This window comes from Salvia hispanica, chromosome 5, assembly GCF_029641045.1.
Source record: "Salvia hispanica isolate PSC_SH4W2 chromosome 5, Shi_PSC_v1, whole genome shotgun sequence".
NCBI classification, from domain to species: Eukaryota; Viridiplantae; Streptophyta; class Magnoliopsida; order Lamiales; family Lamiaceae; genus Salvia; species Salvia hispanica.
Window position 1 is genome coordinate 37,042,439 of NC_142696.1, and position 25,938 is coordinate 37,068,376.

The 25,938-nt window shown below is 36.6% G+C and overlaps 3 protein-coding genes across 8 annotated transcripts; 2 read left to right on the forward strand and 1 right to left on the reverse strand.

Annotated features, from left to right (window-relative positions):
* Window positions 1-1,628: 1,628 nt before the first annotated feature.
* Window positions 1,629-4,146, forward strand: LOC125189294 (zinc finger A20 and AN1 domain-containing stress-associated protein 8-like). Of its 3 annotated transcripts, none has more exons than XM_048086586.2 (2): window positions 1,629-1,756; window positions 3,339-4,146. In XM_048086586.2, exon 2 carries the CDS (start codon window positions 3,350-3,352, stop codon window positions 3,869-3,871), a length of 522 nt encoding a protein of 173 aa, XP_047942543.1. In that variant the 5' UTR covers window positions 1,629-1,756; window positions 3,339-3,349; the 3' UTR covers window positions 3,872-4,146. The 3 variants fall into 3 exon arrangements, with proteins under 3 accessions (XP_047942543.1, XP_088915747.1, XP_047942544.1); XM_089059621.1 differs by lacking the exon at window positions 1,629-1,756 and adding an exon at window positions 1,767-2,021; XM_048086587.2 differs by lacking the exon at window positions 1,629-1,756 and adding an exon at window positions 1,767-1,994.
* A 3,829-nt stretch (window positions 4,147-7,975) lies between these two features.
* On the forward strand, window positions 7,976-10,399 carry LOC125188308 (zinc finger A20 and AN1 domain-containing stress-associated protein 8-like). 4 transcript variants are annotated; one of them, XM_048085082.2, is made up of 2 exons: window positions 7,976-8,105; window positions 9,634-10,399. In XM_048085082.2, exon 2 carries the CDS (start codon window positions 9,646-9,648, stop codon window positions 10,138-10,140), a length of 495 nt encoding a protein of 164 aa, XP_047941039.1. In that variant the 5' UTR covers window positions 7,976-8,105; window positions 9,634-9,645; the 3' UTR covers window positions 10,141-10,399. The 4 variants fall into 4 exon arrangements, with proteins under 4 accessions (XP_047941039.1, XP_047941041.1, XP_047941040.1 ...); XM_048085084.2 differs by lacking the exon at window positions 7,976-8,105 and adding an exon at window positions 8,154-8,241; XM_048085083.2 differs by lacking the exon at window positions 7,976-8,105 and adding an exon at window positions 8,179-8,337.
* Window positions 9,632-12,861, reverse strand: LOC125188306 (putative pentatricopeptide repeat-containing protein At3g13770, mitochondrial). Its single transcript, XM_048085081.2, has 2 exons — window positions 12,295-12,861; window positions 9,632-12,020 (listed from the first exon to the last, which is right to left on the reverse strand). The coding sequence occupies exons 1-2, from the start codon at window positions 12,779-12,781 to the stop codon at window positions 10,963-10,965; spliced, it is 1,545 nt and encodes a 514-aa protein (XP_047941038.1). The 5' UTR covers window positions 12,782-12,861; the 3' UTR covers window positions 9,632-10,962.
* Window positions 12,862-25,938: the final 13,077 nt, after the last annotated feature.

Below are 25,938 nucleotides of genomic sequence, written 5' to 3' on the forward strand. Positions count from 1 at the left end.
GCGACAAATTTTTAGAAAAGGAGGGAGTATTATAAAGGCTTTCGAAATTTACGGAGCTTTAATTTTTGGCCTCTCTTATCCGTTCTAGTAATGATGTAGTGATACTCAGTGTGGATGAAAAATTAAAAAAATCAATTATATACGTTTTTAGTATTCTTTTCTTATATAATTACGAATTTTTTTAAATTTATTTATTGTCTAATTACTTTCCTTTTTAATTTTACTTCCTTTTTAATTTATTTGTGAATATATTAAGAATTAATTCCTATATGAAGTCAATTATGATTTTAATATCTTTTCTTATATCAATTAGTTTTATTTCTTATTTTCTAATTTATTTCCTTTAAATTTTATTTGTGTATATGTCAAGAATTAATGCCTATAAAAAAACTTCATAATGTGATGGAAGAAATAGTCTGAGATTAATACAGTGATATTTTTGTGAGTTAATCTATCTTGAGTTCTCTAGAATTTTTAATTTATTGTTACATCTTGTCTCTACACAGAAGAAAATTTTGTCATTCAATCAAGCGACTTCTGCAGCGTTCCTAAGCAGAAATTATTGCCATATTCAAAATCAAGCCACAAAGATCACACTATCAAGTAAGTTGATTGAGTTTTTAATTTGGATTTAGAAAACGAAGGTTAATAGTAATTTTTTATAAAACTCCGTAATTTAGACCACTAACTATAGAACATAGCAAAAGTTTATGTTCCCACTACTACAAAATTCAACATCTCAATCCCTTAATTTTTTTTTCAACTTTAGATTCTATATGAAGTTCTCAATCAAGATATCACCTCTAGTCTCATCATGACTTGTTGTTACAAATAAATGACCAATCAAAAATACATGTTTATCTCTTAAGACTTAAGTCTTGACAAAAAAATTAGTTGGGTTATGAAAAGTCTAATCATCACTATAGGTATCTTTGTTTGGCAACGTAGAAGAAAAATATTAACTCTTATGTATATGACACTTATTGTGCTCACTAATTACTTAGTTATAAATATAATAACGCGATGGAGATTCAAGTTTCATAAATGTTTATTAAATTGGATGAATTACAAAATCTAGCAAGCAAATGGGCCTCTCCTATTTGTCAAAATATAAATTGCCTAAATAGTATTTCAGCCCATTAGCCATAAATTCTTAATCATGAAAATTAAACAGCGCGTTTAAATTAGTCAAGGTCAAAATGAATTAAATTTTACTCCACTGTATTGAATTTGAGTATATAGTAGTATATCTAATCACGTTTGACAATGTCATAAATGATAAAATCATAATATAATGTACGGAGTAATTAGCATTTTAAATTTAAAATCATACTCGCTTAATGAATAATGCCCAAAACTTTCAAAAATACTTTATCATCAGCATTTTAAAATATATTATTGCAATTTTCGAATTTTAGTTTCTGCTGAAATGGATCTGACGTGGCACCACCTCGAATAAAAATATCTAATAAAATACATATTTTTAAAAACAAAAAAAAAATCAAATTTAATTAAGACAGATCATCAAAATACATTTCCCCAATGGCAAATCGGTAAAACGTGAGTTTGGTGAGGGCAGAATGTACGAGTCTTCTCCCATTTCCTTACCATAATTTAAAAACGAAAATAAAATTACAATTGAATAACAAATTGAAGGCCTCATTTTCGTCTCTCTCTTCCCACCCGGTCCCTGTGTTTCTCTCTTCACCTCTCAAATTCATCCAATTATCTGTTAAATTAAGCTATTTAGATTAAGGTATTATTTCCTCTTGTTTGTTGATTAATTGTTACCATTTCCCCATTTTTATTGGACTCAGATCCACTGATCTGCGCGAGGGTTCTTTGTAATTTATGTGAAAAATTGAATCTTTTGCCTTCCGCTCCCTTCCTTTTTGTTGCTTTTCTTGTGGGTCAGGATAAATATCACAAAATTTCTTTGATATTTTCATTAACTTAAGATCGCCCTAACGCCTCTTTGTTTGTCATCTCGGAAGGTGAAAATTCCCGTCTTTTTTGCTAAGGTTTTTTTCATTTTTTTTAGGAATTGCCTTGATGATTAATTGATGTTGTGAAGCTTTGATTGATTCGGTATAATTATTGATTAATGTTTATGTTTTTGAGTTTATTTGGGAATTTTAGGTTTAGGGTAAAGGAGTTATACATGATATATCAATTGTGGGTTTTTCTTGTGACAAGCTAAATAGAGTCCTGTTATTTTCCATATGGAATCGCGTATCCAGAAGGCTTTATTTGGTTGTGTTCTCAATTTTATTGCTGATATTTTTCTTGATTTGTTTATGAAGGTATTATGTTGTTCTCTAGTTTACTAGCTTTTTGGGATGAATTCTGTTGCTCCCTTCTCATGCTCTCGAATAGATGATTATATATTTGAGATGAATTCTGTTGCTCCCTTCTCATGCTCTCGAATAGATGATTATATATTTGGTATTGAATGAAATGAATTAAAGCTTATACTATATTGAATGACGAGAATAGTAACTCTATGATATTTATTTATGCTCGTGGATGACTCTAATCGATTATTTATGTTGAGAAATCATATGGGAACACTAGGTGTATAGCAGACTGGTCAATTTCGAAGGTTATGGTTATTGATGTGCACATTTTAATTGATATTTCACTTACATAATTCAGAGTTGGTCCCTTTGTTCTGATGACCTTCGTCATATGGCTATCCTCTATAAAATGTTGTCAATGTTGCTCACTTGTCACTTGTAGAGGATTTCATCTCACTGGGGGATTATTTTTTCTCATCTTGTTGAAATTCTGTAAATCGGGTTCATCTTTGTTTTTATTTGAAAAAGTATAGTCTTTTCATGGTACTGAACTTTTAATGCTCAATTGATTAAGCTGTTGGGCTCCTTTTTATGGTTGAGGATGTGATTAAACTTCCTGCCTCAAAACCCGTCTCATGCTGCAGTAACGGTGAGATGGGTCAAAAAGGAGACTTTTTTAGCCAGTTTTGATAATAAAATGTGACCTTTTAATGACTTCTTTGGTGCTGGTTGTCTAATGTTGTTTGAAAAAATTTCATTTTACCGCTTAATGCATAAATACATGGGATGTGTGTTACGGCTTAGTGCATAAATTTTCCAAAGCTGGTATAGATGTTTTGTGGTCTTCACTTACGTGTAGGTTTATTGAGCTGCATTTACGAAGTTCTAAAAATTCTTAGGTGGTTGCTTGTTTCAAAATGAAAGTGAGTTTGAGCTGGGCTATTTGATGTCTGTAGCTGTGTTGTTATTATACTTGGCTTAAGGTACATGATCCCGACTACCATTGGAGACCTTCTTCACATTTGTTGCTTGCCTTTGTAGGAATTGGATCTATGGAATCCTCCAAGGAGACTGGCTGCCAAGCTCGAGAAGGCCCAATTCTTTGCATCAACAACTGCGGTTTCTTCGGCAGTGCTGCTACGATGAATATGTGCTCCAAGTGCCATAAAGACATGGTCTTGAAACAGCAGCAGGCCCAGTTTGCCGCCGCATCCATCGAGAACATGGTCAATGGCAGCAGCTCAAGCAGCAATCTGATCGAGCCTCTTACTGCTGATGTGGTGAACGTGAAGGCTAAGCCAGTTGTATTAAAAACTGACTCTCCTCAACTGACCCCTGATCTGGCATCAAGCCAGAGCTCAGAGCCTAAGCCAAAGGAGGGGCCAAACAGGTGCACCACTTGCCGCAAGCGCGTGGGATTGACTGGATTCAGCTGTAGGTGTGGGGACCTTTTCTGCTCGGTCCATCGCTACTCAGACAAACATGAGTGCCCGTTCGACTACCGGTCGGCTGCTCAGGACGCCATAGCAAAGGCGAACCCGCTCGTTAAAGCTGATAAGCTGGACAAGATCTAAAAGGTCACTGGGCCCTAGTATGATAATTTGCTATCTTTAAAATGTCGATGGTTCGTCTATGCCGATTGTGCTGTGTCTCTAGACTTGTGTTGGGTGGTGTAGGGAGAAAAGAAGGGAAGGGGAGGGTTGATGGTGATTGTGGGTTGTTGCTTATTCTAGAGTCGTGCTTCAATTGGCTAGGGTTACTTTGGTTTGGTTGCAGTGTGCAAGTTGTTATTTGCTCTTCTTTGTTGAATAACATTATTGTGGAATTTGTAAGTTGCCCATCTTTTTCACATCTTGCTGCATCATTTTATTCTCATGTTTCTGCATTTACTCTACTGATCATCGTATATGGTTTATACATTTCTTGCTCGTTGTTCGCCCCTCATAATGAATTGTGTTCAAACTCATATCTAATGGCATAAATTTGTAGTGTTTGAATGATCTGATACAAGTTCAAACTCATCTAATGGCATAAATTTTTAGTGTTTGGATAATCTGATTCAAGACTCACACATTGTATACTTGAAATTAGTCAAGTTTGCTTACAATATTTAAAGAAGTGCATATTCAAGTCACCGTAACAATGTAGTAGTTTGCAAGTTGCAACGATGCAGAACGTCGATGGGGTCGGGCATGCACGGCTGCATCTTACTAATAGCCAAACTTCAATGATACAACAGAAACTGCAAAGAAGGAATATTTCAATAAGTAAAAATATGTAACAAAAATGATCTTGAGATCGCATAGAAAAATAACGCAACAGTTTTTAGCTCATCATTGAGCCCTTGTGGAGTGCTTCATTGCTTCGACGAAATGGTGAAATGCAATGGAAACTCAAATGCAATGCAGGTTCCTACTGTAGTACTAGAAAATTTTAGTGGAGCAACAACAGCATCTGAGCAAGAAAACGCGAATTAGAAAAATATGCAAGGGATGGAAGCAAAAGAAGAAGAGACATCAAAGTTAAACAAAACTTGTATACCTTGTGTAAGTTGATGTTTGTTTTTCAAAATTCTCTACCTTGTGTTGGTATAATGTAGGCATGCTGCATGCAAGAAAACGCGAGTTGAGAAATATACAGGGGAGAGTGAACATGAATATCAGCCCCAAATACTCACTTTGGTATTCATTTTTAAAAATCTGTCAGGCTGATTTCCATGTCGGAAAACTCTCTGCGTTATCAATGCCTGATTTTGAGATACACAAGGACAAGGAAACACGAGGTAGGAAAATATGAGAATATGAGGCCCAAGCACTTAGGTTGATGTTTGTTTCCAAAGACTCTAATGTTGGTATTATATAGGCCCAACCAAACACTGAAACACATACTACTAACAATCTAAACAATAGAGAGTGAAGATTTGCACAAAAACAACGTTTGAGCTGATAACAAAGAAGTAGAAACATCCATCTGGATACATTTCTACCTTTCAGTCTGGGAATTGGATATTGTGAGAGCAAGGCATGTTGATACATTGCAGAACAGCAATGTGGAATCGCATATTAACAGCAAATTCAATCCTCAAATACTAGTTCTGGGAATAGAAGAAACTAACAACCACCCCAGATACTTGCACATGAATTAACAAGTATGTACGAAGGTATTAACCAATTCATATTCCACACCCAACTGCACGTTAAGAGCATCCGCAATGGTGCTTAGGCCAGCCATTCTCTCCCCTGCCACGTCAGCAACACTAAAAAATTCACCTGCCACATCAGATTTAGGCCAGCCATAGGCCAGCCGCAATAAAAATAATTCAAAATATACTACATTTACGGAATTAAAATTACGATTAAATTACGGAATTAAATTTACGACACATATACGGGAAAATTCATTAATTGCATTTAAAAAAGTTACATAGATAAAAAAAATCCGGGCTTCCACACACGAGCCACCGCCCCACTCTACTCCTCACTAATTTATTAAAAAAATACATAAAAAATGTTAGTATGCCTTGAATTTGTGTTAGTTTGCCGCTAGCCGAACGGGGGTCTCGCTGCCCGGTCAGCGAGTCAGGGGGTCAAAGGGGGCGACGCCCCCTTGCCATGGGGGTCCGGGGGCGCGGAGAGGCCCCCGGCCCGACGGTATGACATGTTTCTGTTTTAGGTCTTAATTTTGTATTGGGCTAGTTGTTGTTGTCCATCGCTGGATGTTGCTCTTGTACAGAAATTTAGAGATAAAGAAAATCGTGTTTATATAGTTTTTCAAAAATTAAAAAAAAGAATTAAATTTTTTTTAAAAAAGAATTAAAAGAAAAATTTAAAAAAAGAATTAAAAAAAAAAACAAAATTCGGCGCTGGCCGATCGCTGGTCGATCGGGCCGCCACAATGGCGGCCAGCGCATCGGCCAGCGCCGAGCGATCGGCCAGCCCACGCCGATCGGCTCGCCGATTTCGCTCTCGCCGACTGCAATGGTTCGGCTAGCCGATCGGCCAGCGCGACGAATCGGCTAGCCGGTCGCTAGCCGACCATTGCGGATGCTCTAAATCACTCCATAAATACTTTCTTCCAAGCATTCACTAATTACAACCCGATTATACGGTCTCAGAGCAGCTGCTGCCGCCATTTTCCGAGCTTCTCAATTGCAACTGCACTTCATACTCATTCTTGGGCTTTCGGAATTACGATTATGCCCTTGCTGTGGACTGGACGAATATTCAATTTTATTGTTGAATTCAAATATACTCCTACTACTCCTACTGTAATTACAAGTTTACTATTGGAATGAATCATAACTCTGTAAATTTACTAATTTATTCAGTTCGATTAATTTTACTTTTAGTACAATAATTTTTTGACACATGTCTCTAAATCACAATGCTCTTATCTTTTCATAATTATATTTTATACTTTCATTAATATATATCATACCTCTTTTGGAACTGGTTAACTTAAACTATAAAATTAAATTAAATTATATATCCTTATAAAAAAATACATTTATCCAGTATTCACATATTTATATACTTAGTATTAGTATATTTCGAATAAAATGTCTAATTCATGACATAATATTTTCAAATTTAAGTACCATGTCAAAATCTTAATTCATCTATTACATAATTATACATATCAATTTTAAATCGTTTCATGACATTCTCGTATAAATAATCGTATCATGATATTTCATTCGAAATGCATGATAGTACATGGTATTTCTCAAATATATTTTTTTGTATTTTGGTCAAATCTAATTGGAATATAGTATTTGCATTTTTCGTTTAAATTTCTTATAACTAAAATATCAGATTACTATACCTTGATTTTTTGTTAACTAGAAGTAGTATTTTCCATTCTAAAAAATAGTAGGAGCAGTAGATATATAATTTTCACATGCTTTTGTAGGTATATTAATTCTGTTATTTACCATTGTCATTATTTTTGTGTAAGAATTGATATCAAAAGAATATTTTAATGAACATCAAATTAAAGGAAGTCATCTATATCGCCTAAATTAAATGAGACACACTTAAATTTACTTAAAGGAAGTAGTACTAATATTTATGCACAATATATATGTATCTACGACTTTTATGTAATTAATTATGAATTGAAGTGAAATAAGGGAATTCAAGCATACGATTGGACTTAGATTAGACTGTTGAAGAATATATATGATTCGTTGTATTTTAGAATTTCATAATCAAATGTTATTATAATCTTAATAGATATTGAAAATTTCATAATTAACTAAAAATAAAAAAAAATGATAAAATATTCTAGATTAATATCTTACTGAAGCAAATACATGTTTCTAAATCACTTTTCATTAAATAAACCAATTTACTCAATACTTAATTTACAATAATTCCTTAAAAGTTGATTTCGATGATCATATGTACTCCTCAAACAAGCTAATATTACCGAAATTTGACTTAATGAGTTGTTCGAGCAAAAATAGTTGAGGTCAAAAATGCATTCATTTGTTATTTAAATGCACATAAATTCCATTAATTTAGACTAGTAACAATTAGTAGTATATGATGAGTAGTGATTATTGGTAGTATAAAATATTAGTAATAATAAATTAATCGTGGAGCGATGGCAAAATGGTAAGAACAAAGTTTGGTGAGGGCAAAATACGTAAATGGCACCGACCCTCTCTCTAATTCCTCACTGTCACCTTTTTCCTCTGTTTTCGAATAGAATAAATGCAGATACAGCGGAATTAATTTAAATCATAATTCAATATCGAGGTCTCTCCCCACCTCTCAAATTGCTCCATTTATCTCTTTGATTAAGGTATTATTTATCCCCGTTTGCATTTTTCGATTGTATTAGACTCAGATTCAGTGATCTGCGCAAGGGTTCTTTGTGTTGCTTCCAAAAATTGAATCTTTTGCGTCTTCAACCTTCTCTTCTATTGCTTTTCTTGTGGGTTAGGAAATACATATAATTAAGTTATTGCTCGTTTATTTTTATTTTTTTTCTAACCTACGATCGCCCTAACGCCTCTTTGTTTATCAATTGGAAGGTTAGATTTTCATTTTCATTAGGTTTTCGATTTCTTTTTGTTGTGGACCTGTAATTGATTCCGGAAGATTGAATTTTTATCGATTGATTTGGGGATTTAGGAGCTTATTAGATGTTTGGAGCTTTTTAGGTCTGCTTTTATTCTGATTTGGGTTTTTTTTGTGATATTTGGCTTCTGCAAGTTTTATAGTGCATGCGTTTTATTTGTGCTAAATTTGATTGACTCATGAATTTTAGATCGATTTTGAGAAAAGAGGATGAATTTGGTTTTGTTATCAGCTGTGTTATTCATGTTTTTCTTGATTTGATTGTAAAAGTGGTGTCTCTTTTAGTGTTTATCAGATGATGATTTAGGTGTGCTATTTCAGAATAAATTGGTGAATAGGATAATTGTATTCCTGCCTTATTCCTTTTTAAATGTTTCTTTAGATGATTTAGATATAGGGTATTGAAGAAATCATTTGGAATGATATTGATAGGGTTGGTGTGGGGTGAGGAATCACATGTAGATGATGGATAGATATAGCATCCAGTGAATATATAGGTTATTTTATTGATATTTCAGGTCCCTTTTGTTATGATGATTTGTTTTTGCTATGCTTGTGCTCTTGAAATAGTGTTGAGGTTATTGAACTAGCCGGATTTTCTCTTATTATTACAATGCAACATAGTTTGAAACAATTTATGGAGTAGTATTAAATTTAGACCGGTAACTGCATCAGTAATATCATGCTATTGAAGTCGATAATATAGGTAGTGTGGGCTGCCTTCGGTCAAGGATTTTTGAAGTAGCTTTCTGAAAACTTGTTTCCTGATGCAGTATATATGTGTGAAAATGAAGCAACTTTTGGTTGGATAACAAGCTGTAGATTTCCCCTTGGGTTGTCTAATATAGCTCCACTGACATCCTGTCCATGTTTTGGGATTTTTATTTGATTGATTATTACAAAATTGCATGATTATAGGGTGTTTAAATTGGTCTGTGCATGTTACTCGGGCTGCTTTTGAGAAGCTTTTAACATTCTTGAGCATTTTGTCGAAAATCTTAAAAACTATATCTAGTCTCTTTCACGTTGCATTCTTGTAATTGGGGGTGAATGCAGATATTACAAGATTGAAATTCACCTAGTGATGGAAATTCATCCACCACTGACTGGGTTAAGACGGGATTGAATTTGAGCATAGTGTTGATGATGCTTGTAATACATGTGACTTTTGTTGTCTTGATGTGATTTGCGAGCTCAATTAATAGTAAGAAAGTCTTATCGCATTGGGCGCTTGTGTTGGTGCATTGCAGAAGCTTGCATAAATGGAGTCCTCCAAGGAGACCGGCTACCAACCTCGAGAAGGCCCGATTCTCTGCATCAACAACTGCGGCTTCTTCGGAAGCGCTGCCACGATGAACATGTGCTCGAAGTGCCATAAAGACATGGTCTTGAAACAGCAGCAGGCCCAGTTTGCCGCGGCATCCATTGAGAACATGGTCAATGGCAGCATCAAACAGAAGGAGCCCCTCCCTGCTGATGCAGTGACTGTGGAAGTCGAATTAAAACTCGACTCCCCTCGTCCGACCCTTGACCCAGTGCCGAGCGAGCCGAAGCCAAAGGAGGGACCAAGCAGGTGCACCACCTGCCGCAAGCGTGTGGGCCTGACCGGTTTCAGTTGCAAGTGCGGAAATCTCTTCTGCTCGGTGCACCGCTACTCAGACAAACATGAGTGCCCATTCGACTACCGGTCGGCCGCTCAAGAAGCCATCGCAAAGGCAAACCCTCTGGTTAAAGCCGATAAGCTCGACAAGATCTGAGAGGCTTTCGCGTTGCTCTTCTATTTATGTATCCGGTGATGGTTCGTCATGTAAGTCTTGCCGATTGTCCGCGTCTCCAGACTTTGTTGGGTGGTGTTTGGGGGGCAAAGATAGGGGGAGAGATTGTGGTTTGTGGAAACTGTGGAGTCGTGTGTCAAATCGGCTAGGGTTGATTACTTTGGTTTGGTGCAGTGTGTACAAGCTGTTGAATAACATTATTATTGTGGAATTTGTAACTTGATCATCTTTTTATGTTGTATTGCTGAATTTACTAGTGTAGAGAGATACTCCCTCTGCCCCAAGTTAGCAGGTTAGTTGAGGCGTTTCTACCTTAAAAAGTCGGGAGTTGGGCTTCGGGCTTCTTGTTGAGCCCGGGTCCGTGGATGACGACGGCGAGGAAGCTAGTAAGAGTCCAAGAAACAGTTATGAATTTCTGTGTCATTGAAAAAAGAAGTCTTACCAATAGTCTCTACAAGAACACTTTCCATTTACAATATGGTGAAACCTGCTTTTATCCCTGATAAACAATTCCCTTCTATAAACTTGGGATACAAACTTTGCAAAGCTATGGCAATCAACACAAATCCTTAGATTCTTCATTATGCGTATAGGCCTTGCTTCACAAACATTCATCATACCAAAAGCTAGGGCTAGTTTCTCACCATGCCCAAGCAAGGTTCTCCCCTTCTGCTCATCGGAACTCAGGTCTGGAGTGTATCCGGCTGCCTTCACCCGATCCGACATCTCCCCTACTTTACACAGCACCTCCTCACTGTCGGGACGGGATCGATCGCCCGCATAGAACGTGTGAAGGGTTTGTCCCTACGTGATCCAGCTCTTCCCCGGCTCCTTCACCACCGCCTTCTCCTTCATCAACCGCCTCACTTTCCTCACCTCGTGCCACCTCCCGTCTAACGCGTATACATTACAAAGCATCACGTAGTTTCCTGCATTCTCCGGCTCTATCTCGAGAAGACGATCGGCGGCAACTTTCCCAACTTGGAAGTCCCGGTGAGCCCTACACGCACCCAGAAGTGAACCCCAGATAGCAGCATTCGGTTTGAGAGGCATCTCTTTCACGAAATGCAACGCCCTCTCTAGCTGACCAGCACGCCCGAGTAAGTCGACAATGCAGCCATAGTGCTCAATACCTAGATCAACACCACCCGCCGATGCTACCTCATCAAAGAATTGGAGGCCTATTTGTTCCATTCCTCCGTGACTGCACCCGGATAGTACTGTCAAAAGAGTCGTGCCATCAGCCTTGATCTTATTCTCTTTCTTCATCTTACTGTATAACTCGACTACAGCTTCCCCGTCTCCATGTCTGCCATACCCTCCCAGCATTGCGTTCCACGAGATAACACTTCTTTCGCACATTGCATCAAAGATCCTCCTAGCGTAAACCAGGTACCCACATTTTGAGTACATATCAATTAAAGAATTCTCAACGGCAATGTAGAAGGATTGGTGAGATCGGAGAACACGGCCGTGCATTTGCCTTCCATACTCGAACGCAGCAAGCCCCGAAAGTGCAGTCAAAACACAAGCATAAGTAACATAATTAAAAGACATTCCTTCGCTCTGCAACTCACAAAACAGATCAAGAGCCTCTTGATCAAATCCTAGTTGAGCATAACCCGAAACAATAGCAGTGCATGAAACCACATCTCTCTCTGGTAAACCTTCAAACACAAGCCGCGCTTCATGGATATTTCCAGATTTGGCATACAAGTCTAGAAGTGAGCTACCAACATATATGTGGGATTCAAAAGGGCTCTTAACTATAAGTGAGTGGATTTGTCTTCCACATTCGAACTGGGAAGCACTCGTGCAAAGATTAACCACTGTAGCGAAAGTGAACTCGTTCGGATTGGTACCTGAAAACTATCACAACATATCATCATTCATAGCTATAAGGGAAAGCAAGAATGCCAAAGTGATCATGTTTGAAGAACTACATTATCTAAAAACAAACTTAGAGGATGTTTGGCTGAGCTTATAATCCCTTAAATAAACTCTTGTAAAGTGTTTGGTAAATCTCCTAAACTGCTTATAAGTATAAAAATAAAAAATTTAAGTTCAATAATCCCTACTAATTTGTTCATAATCTTATAAGTAACAATAAATTTATAATTCATAATTTCAGAATACCTGATCTTAGCATCTCCAAAACGAGATGCAAAGCTTCGTTGTAAAACCCGCTCTTGGTATACCCAGAAATCATCGCGGTCCACGACACTACATTTCTGTGTGGCATTTCGTCGAACACCTTTTGCGCGTCAGCCAAACACCCGCATTTCAAATACAAGACGATAAGCCTCCCGCCAAAGTAGACACGGAGAGCATAACTGGTTTTAATCATGTGGGATTGAGCCGTTTGGCCTGCTTTCACATGCTTCCGGCTCACGCAATCCCGTAGCAGAGCATCGTATTCCATGAATCTCATGTCGTGGCCCTGTCCGTGAATTTGTTGCGATGGCGAATGATTCAGGTTGAAACTGGATGCTGCGATGTTTGAATTAGGAGGGAAGGAATGGAGCTTCGCTGATTGGTGGATTGAGAAATTTCTGTTTAATCGGATTGATATAAAGGTTTGGATATTGCGGTGATGGATAAACTGAGTGATTCTTCTCAGCATTCTTCTTAGAGCTCTGGCTTCCAAGTAGGGGGTGGGAATACGGATATCTGGTATTGGATTTACCCGTACTCGACCCGATATTTGCCGGATTTGGATACCCAATATCCAATTTTATGGAATTGGGTGTGGGATTGGGTATTGAAATATAAGATAAATCGGGTATTGGATAACCCGAATGGGTATCGGGTATTACCCGAATATCCAATATATTATTTAAAGGATATTTTAAATTATGTTTAGCCATTTTGCATTAAATATAATCTTATACTTTAAAATAAAAGTGATCCATTTTTTTTAGTTTTATACTACAAAATAAATGAAACATTAAAGATATTAGTCAATATACATATTTCTATATTTCTATTAATATATAAAATTTAATTTTTTTATTAATTATTAACACATGTAAAGAGTTGGGTATTTGGATACCCGATACGTCGGATATGGATACCGCGGCGAGTATTGGAGTATCCGAAAATATATCGGAGCGGGTTTTGGATAGACATTTTGATGATTTTCGGGTTTGGATACCCGGTTTTTTCGGGTCGGGTATCCACGGATACCCGTATTCCCACCCCTACTTCCAAGAATTAGCGATGATTGATTTTATATTTATATCCTATTTATAATTGTGATTTAATCATCAAGTAAATACTTTATTGATTTCATAAAAATACAGTGGAATTGATAAGAAATACTCCCTCCGTTTCATATTAATAGGGACATTTTTCCATTTCCGTCCGTTCCATAGTAATAGAGTCATTTCCCTTTTTAGTAAAAGTCATCACATTTTTTCACACCCACTTTATTCTCTCTTACTTTTTTCTATCTTCATCTCTCTACCTTTTTTTCATTTTTCACTTTATTCTCTCTTTACTTAACTCACCTAACACAATTTTTTTTTAATTTTCGTACCGAAAAGTTTTGCCTCCATTACTATGGAACGGAGGGAGTAGTATTGATCAAAAAAATCACAAACTTTTCACCTCACGTGGAATTGTGGATGACATTTAATCCCATTTATCGAATTGAAATTTAGGAATCCCCTAAACACTAGTCAAATTCTTAGATCTCCCATTGTTTAATCTTGTTTTTTTTTCCTTAAATTGAAAAGACTCGAGCAAATAAAGGTTCAAGACAAGAGGTCAAAAGCTACACCGCAAACAATTAAAACAGAAAATACAACCACCAACACATCTCAACAATAATCCAACAAAACAAAAGACAAAAGAAGAACCAATACCAACCAACTACAAAAAGCCTAAGAAATAGGCGCAACAATAAAACATGAGCATAAGCCAAAATGCAAGGTTGGAAATGAGGGCACAAACCACCTGATATACTTCTTCCCAAAAATCCGATGTTGTTCACTTGATCGCTCGACAGCTTAGACCATCCATAACCCCGGCCCAAATCCGGACTGCAAGTCCCCTCCACATCATCATTCCCCTAGATTTAAGTCTCGGCCCAAAACTCCTCTAACCCTGCAGGTCCCAACCCGAGCCGCAACTATTATTTTGCATTATTCACAACTACAACCTATTTTACTCGTAAATTAAAACCGGGAAAATTCATTGTTCAGTCGGAAAATAGAAAATTACAAATCCTAGAATTTTTTTTTTACAAATCCTAGAAAAAGAAAATTACAAACACTAGAAAAAAGAACTACTTTTTCTTCATTTGTGCGCGAAGGTATTCGATCATCTCACGGTGCAATTCGAGCTCGTACTCCGACATTGTTGAGGTATCCCTCGATGTCAACTTCGTCAGCTGGCCCATCCGCAACGTAATACTCATATTCGACCTAGAGTCTGATATCTTGTCCAGGGAAGGATTGGGCGACGGCGGCGGCATAGCGGAGTAGCTCGCAGTTGCCTTCCCATTTGCTTTTCTCTTTGCTGCCTTTGAGCCCATCGAACGGCTTTGAGTACCAGGAGGTGAGAGGAAGAAGTCGTTGTCTGTCACGTTGAGGTCGATTGGCAAACCTCCTTCGCTCGAAGAGTAGTGTCTGGCGGCGGAAACTTTGGTTCTCTTCGCCGCCGCTTCTGCCCCACCGGTGTACTTCGGGCTCTTCTCGACAAGCTTCCAAACGTCGAAGTACTTGAAGTGCTTCTTCCCGTCAGCGAAGTAATCTGCCTTGGCCTTCTCCACAAGGTCCATCTCGTTGTTGTTAGGTTTGGTATACTGAAAAGCATGTTTCGAGCAAGTTTCGCGAGAATAGAATCTTGCTTGTATACGTAAAACTCTACAATCCACTTTTAACCCGATTCAGTATTATTCGAGCAGTCTCGCACGAATAGAATCACTATTTTTATTACATTGTGTTTGCTTGTGCATTTATAAGATGTTTTACAAACATTTAAATGCATAAGAAGTAAACAAATTCTAAGTCTTTTGCTTAGTAGACCGGTTGTGGGCGTCGTCCACTTTAAGGTAACACGGTCAGATCTATGCAATGCTTTGCAAAAGAAAAAGAAGAAGTTCACAACCTAGATAGGCTTTGGCTACCTATCGTGAAAGGTTGCAATGTCAGTCCGCATATTTCTAAGCCTTACTGAAATAAGATGACATTGGTGTGGTATAGCACTGAACGGATCTAACAGCGAGACGTGTCTTTATGCTATCTACTGAAAGACTAGGTCTTGATAAAATACTTTTCTTAATCTACATATGTTAGCATTGAGCATACGGTATTGATTATGCACTACTTTGACTTATCAAATGGTGCGGGTTTTTCGCAACCCAATAATCCTGATATATTGGGTAGTGGTGATTAATATCTAGCGGTGCTAGGATTGCTATTATGTTGAAACGTGCGCGAGGTGAGTCTCATTTGATAATGTCCTCAAGAGGAGCTCGAACAAGGTTTTATTATTCGGAAAACTGGTCAGTTGGAGTTTTATTACTCTATGAATAATAAATAAATGTTTTTGCTAAGTCCACTCTTGGAATTAATAATATGTTAATTAATTAAGTCCATAACAGACATTAATTAATTAATGGACATTTATATCTTAAGCGCGAGAAATAAATAATAAATAACGGAAACCCGGATTACTTAGAATTTCGGATTTGGATGGGGAGAGTTCAATATTAGTGGCTGCTCGTAATATTCCAATATAAGCTTGTATTAAATTGTGGGTTCAATTTAATTAGTAAAAAGCTAATTGGGGGAGCCCATGTCCAAAACCTTCCATAGATCCCTGTCTGGACCCAAAAGGAACTTAATATAAATAGGAGAATAAAGGAGACATAAATCATAATTTTTTAATAGCAAAATTTCGTCTCCCTCTACCTAGAGGAGTTCGAATTTCTCTCCTAATTGGAGAAGGATTTCTTCTGTCTTCTTTATTCGAGTCCTAGTATTTTGATAAGATCAGCCCACCCTGATATCGAGATACAGTTCGGGAACCAGAGAGAAGATCCGTGGTCTAGTATTGAAGATCATCGTGGAGAAGGCGCGAGCAATCGACGATTCTTTGGAAAATCAAATCGGTAACTCTAAACCATAAAATTCATGTTTTAGGATTTACTTTCTTTGAGCATGATTTATTTGCGTTCTAGCATGCAATTATCTGTTTAACATGTGAATTGATTAATCGCATAATCGGTCAAATAGATCCTACGTTTGATTTATTTGTTTTGTACAAGTCTTCCGCTGTGCAAGGGGCACCAAACCCCAATAATTGGTATCAGAGCCAATTTTTAGCTCTGATTATGTGGATTAATTACATGTTATGTTATGTGAATTGATTGAATGCATGTTTTGATTCGCGCCTAAGAACTTCGCATCCAATTTCGTTTAGTTTTTGTCGGCATGTGGCGATCACATCTAATTCATTTTATTTGTAATGATTACATGGTGGAATTATTTGGAATTACATAAATCGTTAGTTGAATGAATTAATTTGTTCATGTTGGTATGTAATGGGGTCACATTGCTTTAGTTTCAATTTGGAGTACATATAACTTGTGACGTGAAATTACACCACGATCAGGCTGGGTACTCCATGCGAATTGATCATTGCAGCAACGGTGGGTTTCCAGTGGGAGCCCCTCGTGGGCAGTTTCCCGGGCTCGGAAAAACACCAAGGCAGCAGCGCCGACGGATTCAGCAGCTCCGATAGCGACTGCAGGCAGCAGCGGCGGCGGTCCGGCGGCAACGGGTGCGACAGCAGCGTCGGAGATCGCCAAGACAGCAGCCGCTGCGCAGGCAGCGTCGCAGTAGCAGCCATGAACGGAGAGTTTTTCCCGGGCTCTAACGTCGCGGAGATGGCTGCGTTGTGCACAATTTTGTGACAGCAGCGACGTCTCCGAGCAACGACAGTTTTTGTTCGAGTGGGAGGCCGAAGGTGGGGTGCGTGAAGCGGTGACGAGGACGACGCAGCAGCGACGTCGTCACGCAGGTAGCAGCGGTGAATTTCGTGTTGGAGAACGATGGCACTAGATTAGGGTTTTTCCCTATGTGCAACAAAGAGTCGTCTCATCTCGTGACTTCGCTTTCCAAATTTTGATTAGGGTTTCCAAATGCTTGGATTCAAATTTGGAAATAAATCAAGAATAATTTAGAAATAAGATTTGAATATATTTTTGTGGATTCTATATAGTATAAAAGATTTGATTTTGTATTAAATCATGGATTAATTATGGATTTTATTCTTATTTTATGGATTTGTAGGGATTTTATTCCTAGATGAATCCTAGTTAAATTTGGATAATGACAATCTAATTTTTTATCTATATCCTATGGATTTATATGGATTTATTCATAGACAAATCCTAGTCGGATTTAGATAATTATAATATTATTTTATTCTTATCCTATGAGTTTATATGAATTCATTCATAGATAAATTCTAGATGGATTTGGATAGTGATAATATAATATTTTATTCTCATTTTATAGATTTATATGGATTTATTCCTAGATAAATCTTGGATAGATTTGAATAATTATAATATAATATTATCTTATTCTATGGATTTATATGGATTTATTCCAAGATAAATCCTAGATGAATTAGGATAAACATTTATATTAATTTATTTTATCTTATGGATTTGAATAGATTTAATTCTATTAAGACAAATACTAGATGGATTAAAATAAGTATTAATCCAAGTTATCCTTATCTTTTGGATTTATTATGTCCTAGATAGATTAGGATGTTAATGATATATAAGAAAATCCTTATTTAATTGGATTTAGATAAATTTGTTTATCTAAGAAATCCTAAGTAATGTTTGATATATTCATGATGTCTATTCCAAATAGAATTAAGATTTGTATAAATCTTGGTTGATTGGATTTTATTTATGTTAAGGATTATAATGGAATTGTTTCTATCTAATAATATCCTAATACGTTTTAAAAAATGATAATCCTAGATCAACGTTATCTTGAATTGAAGGATATTATTTTATCAAAGTAAAATCTAGAATAATCCTAAATGGATTTAGATAGTTAACTCTATCTTCATAAATCCTGAATAAATTTGGATAATTATTATCCAATATAAAACTTAATTGTTTAATTGATTCTCCCTCTTGACTAGATTAAATAATTGTCGTTAATTATCATGTGTGTTTAAATGTCATGCATTAAATGGATTTATCTGTTTATTTGGTGTTTATCTATTTTAAGTGGATTATCTGTTTAATCTGTTTATGTGATAATTATGCAAAAACCATACAAAATATCTAATTGATGATTACAACAAGTGCGTTGTATACGGTCTCCATCGGTTGGTCTGCCAAATTTTGTGAAGCTGATTTCTAATATTATTGCCACCTGCAAAGTAGGGACAATAATCCTACGAAAACAGTAAGTTTATAAGGGCGGACTTCTCACATAATAAATAGAATGAACTAGAAAGTGGTTCCAAATATTATTGCCACCTGCAAAGTAGGGATAAAAGTCCTAAGGAACTGCGAGTTTCAGGGTTCAATAAGAGTTTATGAGATAGCTTGGTTTTGTTATCAGCACATGAACATTGTTATGGGAGTGTGTTGTAGAAATAAAAATCTGAAATGCTAAATCTGATGGTCGTGCTTAGGCAACATTAGGCGTATTAACCTCCAAAGGAGGATACAATTCAATGCGTCGGTGTTGTGACCAGTAAAATTGTCAAAATTTTAATGCGTATTAACCTCCAAAGGAGGATACAATTTATTAATTTTGCTGTTGTAAGATACATAATTGTTTTGTGGTTATTTGTGATTATGTATTGAGCATGAGTATGTGATATAAGATTCTTTGCCAAATCTTCATTATGTCATTTAATATTTGTCTGCGATCCTTAAAGAAAGAAAACGCGTATGCCTAAATTATGTAGACCGGAAACGAAAATGGATAAAATTCTCATCGCTGAAAGCTTGGAGTTTATACTCTATGATTCATGTCCTCCATTTCCGCGCATAATTCCACGAAGAATGTTCGAGAATGCATTATGCATGTACTTGACAAGCTCTTTGAGGAATAAGGTCAAGTTATTTTCCTTTAAATAGCTCGACAAGTCTTGGTTAATGACGATGAAAGATGGATATCAATAGAATCTGTCAAGATGATTCGATTGGAATATCCTAGAGTGACAGAATGTTTTGAGGATCTTTTGATCACTCAAATAGTTTCTGACACAGGTCATCGCCTAAAGTAACAAGAAATGACTATAAGAAGGTTTAACTGAAAAGTAGAAAATCTTCAGAACAATAGTCGTTGTGTTACTATTAGAGGAAAGTAACATGATAGATGACGAATTCATAAAGGCTGCATTTTTCTTAAGTCCTAGTTCATTTGAACAAAAGACTAGATATGGAAATGGGAGAGCCTGGATTGTCATCGAAGTTTGTTTAAAGCGAGAAAAGATGCTTTGTGAGTTGGATTGACCTATTTTATAGAAGGACAATGACTTACATGACAATGCAACTTCTAAGTAAGAGATCTTGATCCAGTTAGGTTTTTGTTGCAGTGGGAGCTATTAATGCTCAACTATTGTTTTATAGTTGATGCTTAAGGCATCATAGTATTAAAATAATATAAGTGCGACAAGGTTGAGTATTCAACAACACATCAACTTCTTAATCATTGAATGATAAAGTATTTATGGCTCTTAGCCTTAAGGCCAAGAAAATACTTAGAAATTGTTCGAACTGATCTAGACTATCAAGATTTTAATATTTCGTTAAATAGCTTGAGAGTTGAGAAAGTCTATTTGATGCACTATGAGTTAGAATCATTTGATTTTTCAAGAGATTCAGAATACTTATAGAAGTGCAACATAGAAAGACTAGCAAGTCTTAATGGTTTACACCATAAGGAGACAAGAAAAGGGTTATGATCAGTAGCGGGAGTCTAATCTCCATTGACGAATCCAAGCATTCATCTAATGAATGGGATAGTTATGTAAGAAGGAATCGAAGTCTTTCTAAGACAAGTTTGATTATGTGATGAGTTGTACTCATTAAAATCTTATCATTGATGGGATAAACATTAAAGAAACTACCAACATCAGTACCTTCTACAAAACACGAGTTGTGGACTAGAGCGTCTCTAGTCTAGCACATCTCAAGGTGTAATGTTGTTCCAACACATGTTGGAAAAGTGTCCAAGAAATTGGAGTTGAGTACTGAGGCATGTTTTGAGGTTTTTCCCAAATGATGTAAGGTTATAAGTTCTATAATCTTCAAAGATATAATTCTTGTATGAAGATCAAGAGATGAACTACAAACCTAACAGCGTGATAACTCTCAAAATAAAGAGAGAGATATCGGATTTTCCACATTACCAAGAAGTCATACCATTAGAAATTTTTGCACTAATAAAATCAACTTCAGTACCTAAGATTGTAAGAACCATATCGTAGTGGGAGCGTTCCACTGGAACACCAAAAGTTCATGGGTCTAAGAGTGTCGTAAGACTCAGTCTTAGATTAACTTGAACATAATCCCTTTAACTATAATGTAGTATTGGTTAATTTGTATAATCATCTTTGAAAAGGTGATAGATTCCATATTACAATCTAAGACAGACAACATGTTTTACAAGACTTGCAATACTACCTACAGACTGTGTCAGTCAGTGGGAGCAAGTATCTTTGCAAGTGTAAATGTGGATCTCAAATGGCTAGACAATGACAATGGGTTATGCCCAAAGAGAATTATCTTCTCGCTATTGTTGTGCCAGGATTTATTCGATCATATTGTCTATTAGAACTTACATAAATTAGAATGTATGTATTATGATTGTCAAGACAGCCTTCTATGAATAGAAGTCTTGAGGAAATCATCTACTAGAACATTCTAATGGATATGTAATTAAGGGCAAGAAACGCATGATTGGAAGCTTATAAAGACCTTCGTGGTCTTTGGCAAGCATCTAAATCAGAGTATATGTGTTTTATCAAAATTGTTAAATGTCTGGAATTTGACTTTTGCCCATAGCAGTGCTGTAAGCACCAGGAAGTTGAAAGTGCATTAAATGTGGTATTATTGGTACTCTACGATGATGAAATCTACAAAAGTTGCAAACAACTAAGATTGGCATCTAGCGTAGGAAACTGGTTGTCTACCCAGTTTAAGATAAATGATTTAAGAGAAACTAATTACATTCTTAGCATCTAAGTCCTTTTAAGATGCTAGAAAGAATGTTGAGATTCTCTTAGGAATCCTATATCTACACATTGCTTGGAACATTTAAGCATTAGAAATTCCATGGAAAGGTTTATACCTCTCAAGGTGGAATTGTTTTGTCTCTAGTCAAGTGTCATTTGACGCTTAGTGAGATCAAGAATTATGAGACTAGTTTCGGAGATAGTTGTCTCATGTATGCTATAGTGTGTACTAAGTTTGATATTAGTTGTGCTTTTGCATAGCAAGTATATATCATAATAACCATGGCAAAGGATTTTGATTGAGGTAATGAATATACCCTAGTGCTTGAGAAAGACTAGTAACTATATTCTAGTTTACCATTCATTCATGTAATGTCCTTGAGGTTACACTGTCTTAGTTTTATTACTAATCAGTGATCGAGTAAGTTATCCTCTGAATATGTGTTTACCTTAGGAATATCTTCCTAATAGCTTTAATCGTAAGTTTGAGTATGCCTATGAGTATTATATTTAATTACTCTAGTGAAGGCTAACTCAAAGGACACACGAGTTTATTAAGCTAAACAATCACATATGAGGATGAAATTAATTAAAGATCAAGTACGCTGCAAAGACATTATGATGACAAAGATATAATCAGAGAACAACCAAGCAGATTTTTCTTTCACTTAGTGAAATGAATGGTAGTTCGATATATCTAGTACCAAGACCTGCTTTGCTTTGAGTATAAGTGGGAGAGTTTTTGGCAGTGGGTATACTCGAAAGCATGTTTTGAGTATAAGTGGGAGATTGTTAGGTTTGATATATAGAAAAGCATGTTTCGAGCAAGTTTCGCGCGAATAGAATCTTGCTTGTATACGTAAAACTCTACAATCCACTTTTAACCCGATTCAGTATTATTCGAGCAGTCTCGCACGAATAGAATCACTATTATTATTACATTGTGTTTGCTTGTGCATTTATAAGATGTTTTACAAACATTTAAATGCATAAGAAGTAAACAAAGTCTAAGTCTTTTGCTTAGTAGACCGGTTGTGGGCGTCGTCCACTTTAAGGTAACACGGTCAGATCTATGCAATGCTTTGCAAAAGAAAAAGAAGAATTTCACAACCTAGATAGGCTTTGGCTACCTATCGTGAAAGGTTGCAATGTCAGTCCGCATATTTCTAAGCCTTACTGAAATAAGATGACATTGGTGTGGTATAGCACTGAACGGATCTAACAGCAAGACGTGTCTTTATGCTATCTACTGAAAGACTAGGTCTTGATAAAATACTATTTCTTAATCTACATATGTTAGCATTGAGCATACGGTATTGATTATGCACTACTTTGACTTATCAAATGGTGCGGGTTTTTCGCAACCCAATAATCCTGATATATTGGGTAGTGGTGATTAATATCTAGCGGTGCTAGGATTGCTATTATGTTGAAACGTGCGCGAGGTGAGTCTCATTTGATAATGTCCTCAAGAGGAGCTCGAACAAGGTTTTATTATTCGGAAAACTGGTCAGTTGGAGTTTTATTACTCTATGAATAATAAATAAATGTTTTTGCTAAGTCCACTCTTGGAATTAATAATATGTTAATTAATTAAGTCCATAACAGACATTAATTAATTAATGGACATTTATATCTTAAGCGCGAGAAATAAATAATAAATAACGGAAACCCGGATTACTTAGAATTTCGGATTTGGATGGGGAGAGTTCAATATTAGTGGCTGCTCGTAATATTCCAATATAAGCTTGTATTAAATTGTGGGTTCAATTTAATTAGTAAAAAGCTAATTGGGGGAGCCCATGTCCAAAACCTTCCATAGATCCCTGTCTGGACCCAAAAGGAACTTAATATAAATAGGAGAATAAAGGAGACATAAATCATAATTTTTTAATAGCAAAATTTCGTCTCCCTCTACCTAGAGGAGTTCGAATTTCTCTCCTAATTGGAGAAGGATTTCTTCTGTCTTCTTTATTCGAGTCCTAGTATTTTGATAAGATCAGCCCACCCTGATATCGAGATACAGTTCGGGAACCAGAGAGAAGATCCGAGGTCTAGTATTGAAGATCATCGTGGAGAAGGCGCGAGCAATCGACGATTCTTTGGAAAATCAAATCGGTAACTCTAAACCATAAAATTCATGTTTTAGGATTTACTTTCTTTGAGCATGATTTATTTGCGTTCTAGCATGCAATTATCTGTTTAACATGTGAATTGATTAATCGCATAATCGGTCAAATAGATCCTACGTTTGATTTATTTGTTTTGTACAAGTCTTCCGCTGTGCAAGGGGCACCAAACCCCAGTAATTGTGCCCGCTCGGCCACATCCGGACTACGTTAGTCCACTTGTCATTCCACTTGTTCATCTCCGCCTTGACCCGACCCCAATGCTTGCGTAGCTTCACGTAGGTACGCTCGAACGAGCCGTCAGGTCGACCAGCAATGCGTATCCAGAACGCTTTGCCGCTCTGCTGGTTGCCGACGATAGCGTCCTCGGAGACGTCAACGAAGTTCTTGGCCAGCCACAGTGTCTCCTACGGACTATACTTCTTCGGCCCCTCCTCATCCACAACCTTGCCCTTGCCCCTCCCTTGAGCGGGCTCCATATCACTGATCTCGTACTCATCAGTGCTAACTGGCGATTCTAGCTCCATGTTGGTAGGCATCTCGGGACTAGGCGTTGCATTTGGGTCGGGCATCGGCGGCAATTGCCAGTTGTTGGAGTTGACGAAATCTTCCATCTGTCGTTGGTCGTTGTTAAACCAATCCATAGAAGCCGGAAATGTTGGAACACAAGAGGATTGAACTTGAGTTTGTGTGGAAAAGTATTAAAATGGAGCAGAACAAGTGTATAAATAGGCAAACAAAATGTAAAATAAAAAAAAAAGAAAAATCAGGGGACTTGCGGCCCGGCCCACACACAATTAACGCCGGGACGGGACGGGAGGCTTGCGGCACGGGCACCGCTAACGCCGACCCGGGCCGGACCCCGAGAGCGGCCCAAGGACGCAACTGCGTCACCGGGACCGGCCCAGGCCGTGACGCTGCCCCGTTTAACGCTGTGTTCGGGCCGGGACTCGCGAGCTACGGCCCAGCCCAGTGCAATAGTGATGCTCTTAGCTTTGTTTGGAGCAGTGTTTTAAAAATCAGTTTGGACTGGTTGGTCGAACCGGTCCGGCCGTGAACCAGTGCTCATGCCGGTTCATTTCACCATATTGGGCCGCTGAGAGGTTGAGTCGTTTTGAACCGGATGAACTGGCCGGTTCGACAGGAAATCGGGAACCGGTTGAACCGGTTTTTTGATATTTTTAGGTTTTTTTCAAAAATTTGTATCCAATGGGATTCGAACCACAGACCTCATGTATATAAGTCCAACTTCATTACCGCTCCACCACTTCAATTGTTGTGGTATAACAATAACTTTAATTATTCTTATAATCAATGAATAAATTTTCATTCATTTTATGATTAACTATTATTTTTATAAATTGATTAATTTATTATAATTAATTGTAAATAAAATATGTTAATTAAATTTGTTATTTAATAAAATTTAATAGTAATTTATTACACTAAGTTTCGATATTGTCATATATATTTAATTAAATTTATTTAACTTTCAATATTGTCATATATTTTTAATAGTAATTTAAACTTTAATAGTAATTTATTACACTAATTTAATAGTAATTTATTTAACTTTCAATATTGTCATATATATTTAATTAAATTTAAGTTTTAATTATACTTATCTTCAATTAAGTTTTATAGTAATATTTTATTTTTCACTAAATTATATAAATATATATATATGAATTTGATCAAAACTACATTTTATTATATAATAAATTTGATATATTTATAAAATATATATTTAATTATATATGCTATAGTAAAACGATCCGACCAGTGGTTGGACCGATCCGACCAGTTGAACCGTGAACCAGTAACTTCACCGGTTCGCTTGCCGATCCGGTTTTTATAGCATTGGTTTGGAGGAGGTTTGGACAACCACCTCTATTCCACGTTGTACGTTGCCAAAACAAAAAAGTCTTTCTCTTTTCGATCTCCGAGTTCAGCTCTAATGTTTGAAAAGTCAATATATTTTGTATGTTCCAAATCCCATTTGAAATGAAATTTGTTTCTTTATACTATTATATGATTATATCCAGTTATCCACCACTGCCTACTACTATGGCGTGTCCATCCACCTAGAATAAGAAAGATAAAGGTGGCGTTCGGTTGTCATGACTAATAATCATGAGACTATCCATCTAAGATTAAGTTGTGGAATTATTTTAGTTGGAGATAGGAGGCTATGACTAATTATCATAAGACTATCCATCTCGGATTAAGTTGAGGGGGTTAATCTTATGAACCAAACATGATACATATTTAATCATGAGATTTAGTCTTGCCAACCGAACACCTTCGCTCGACCTTTATCGATAAACTCATTTATAGAGAAAGAGAGAGCTTAGCAATACGCTACAATTAAGTCATCATTCCCAATTTTTATCAATAAAAAATAGAGAAAAAAGGGAAA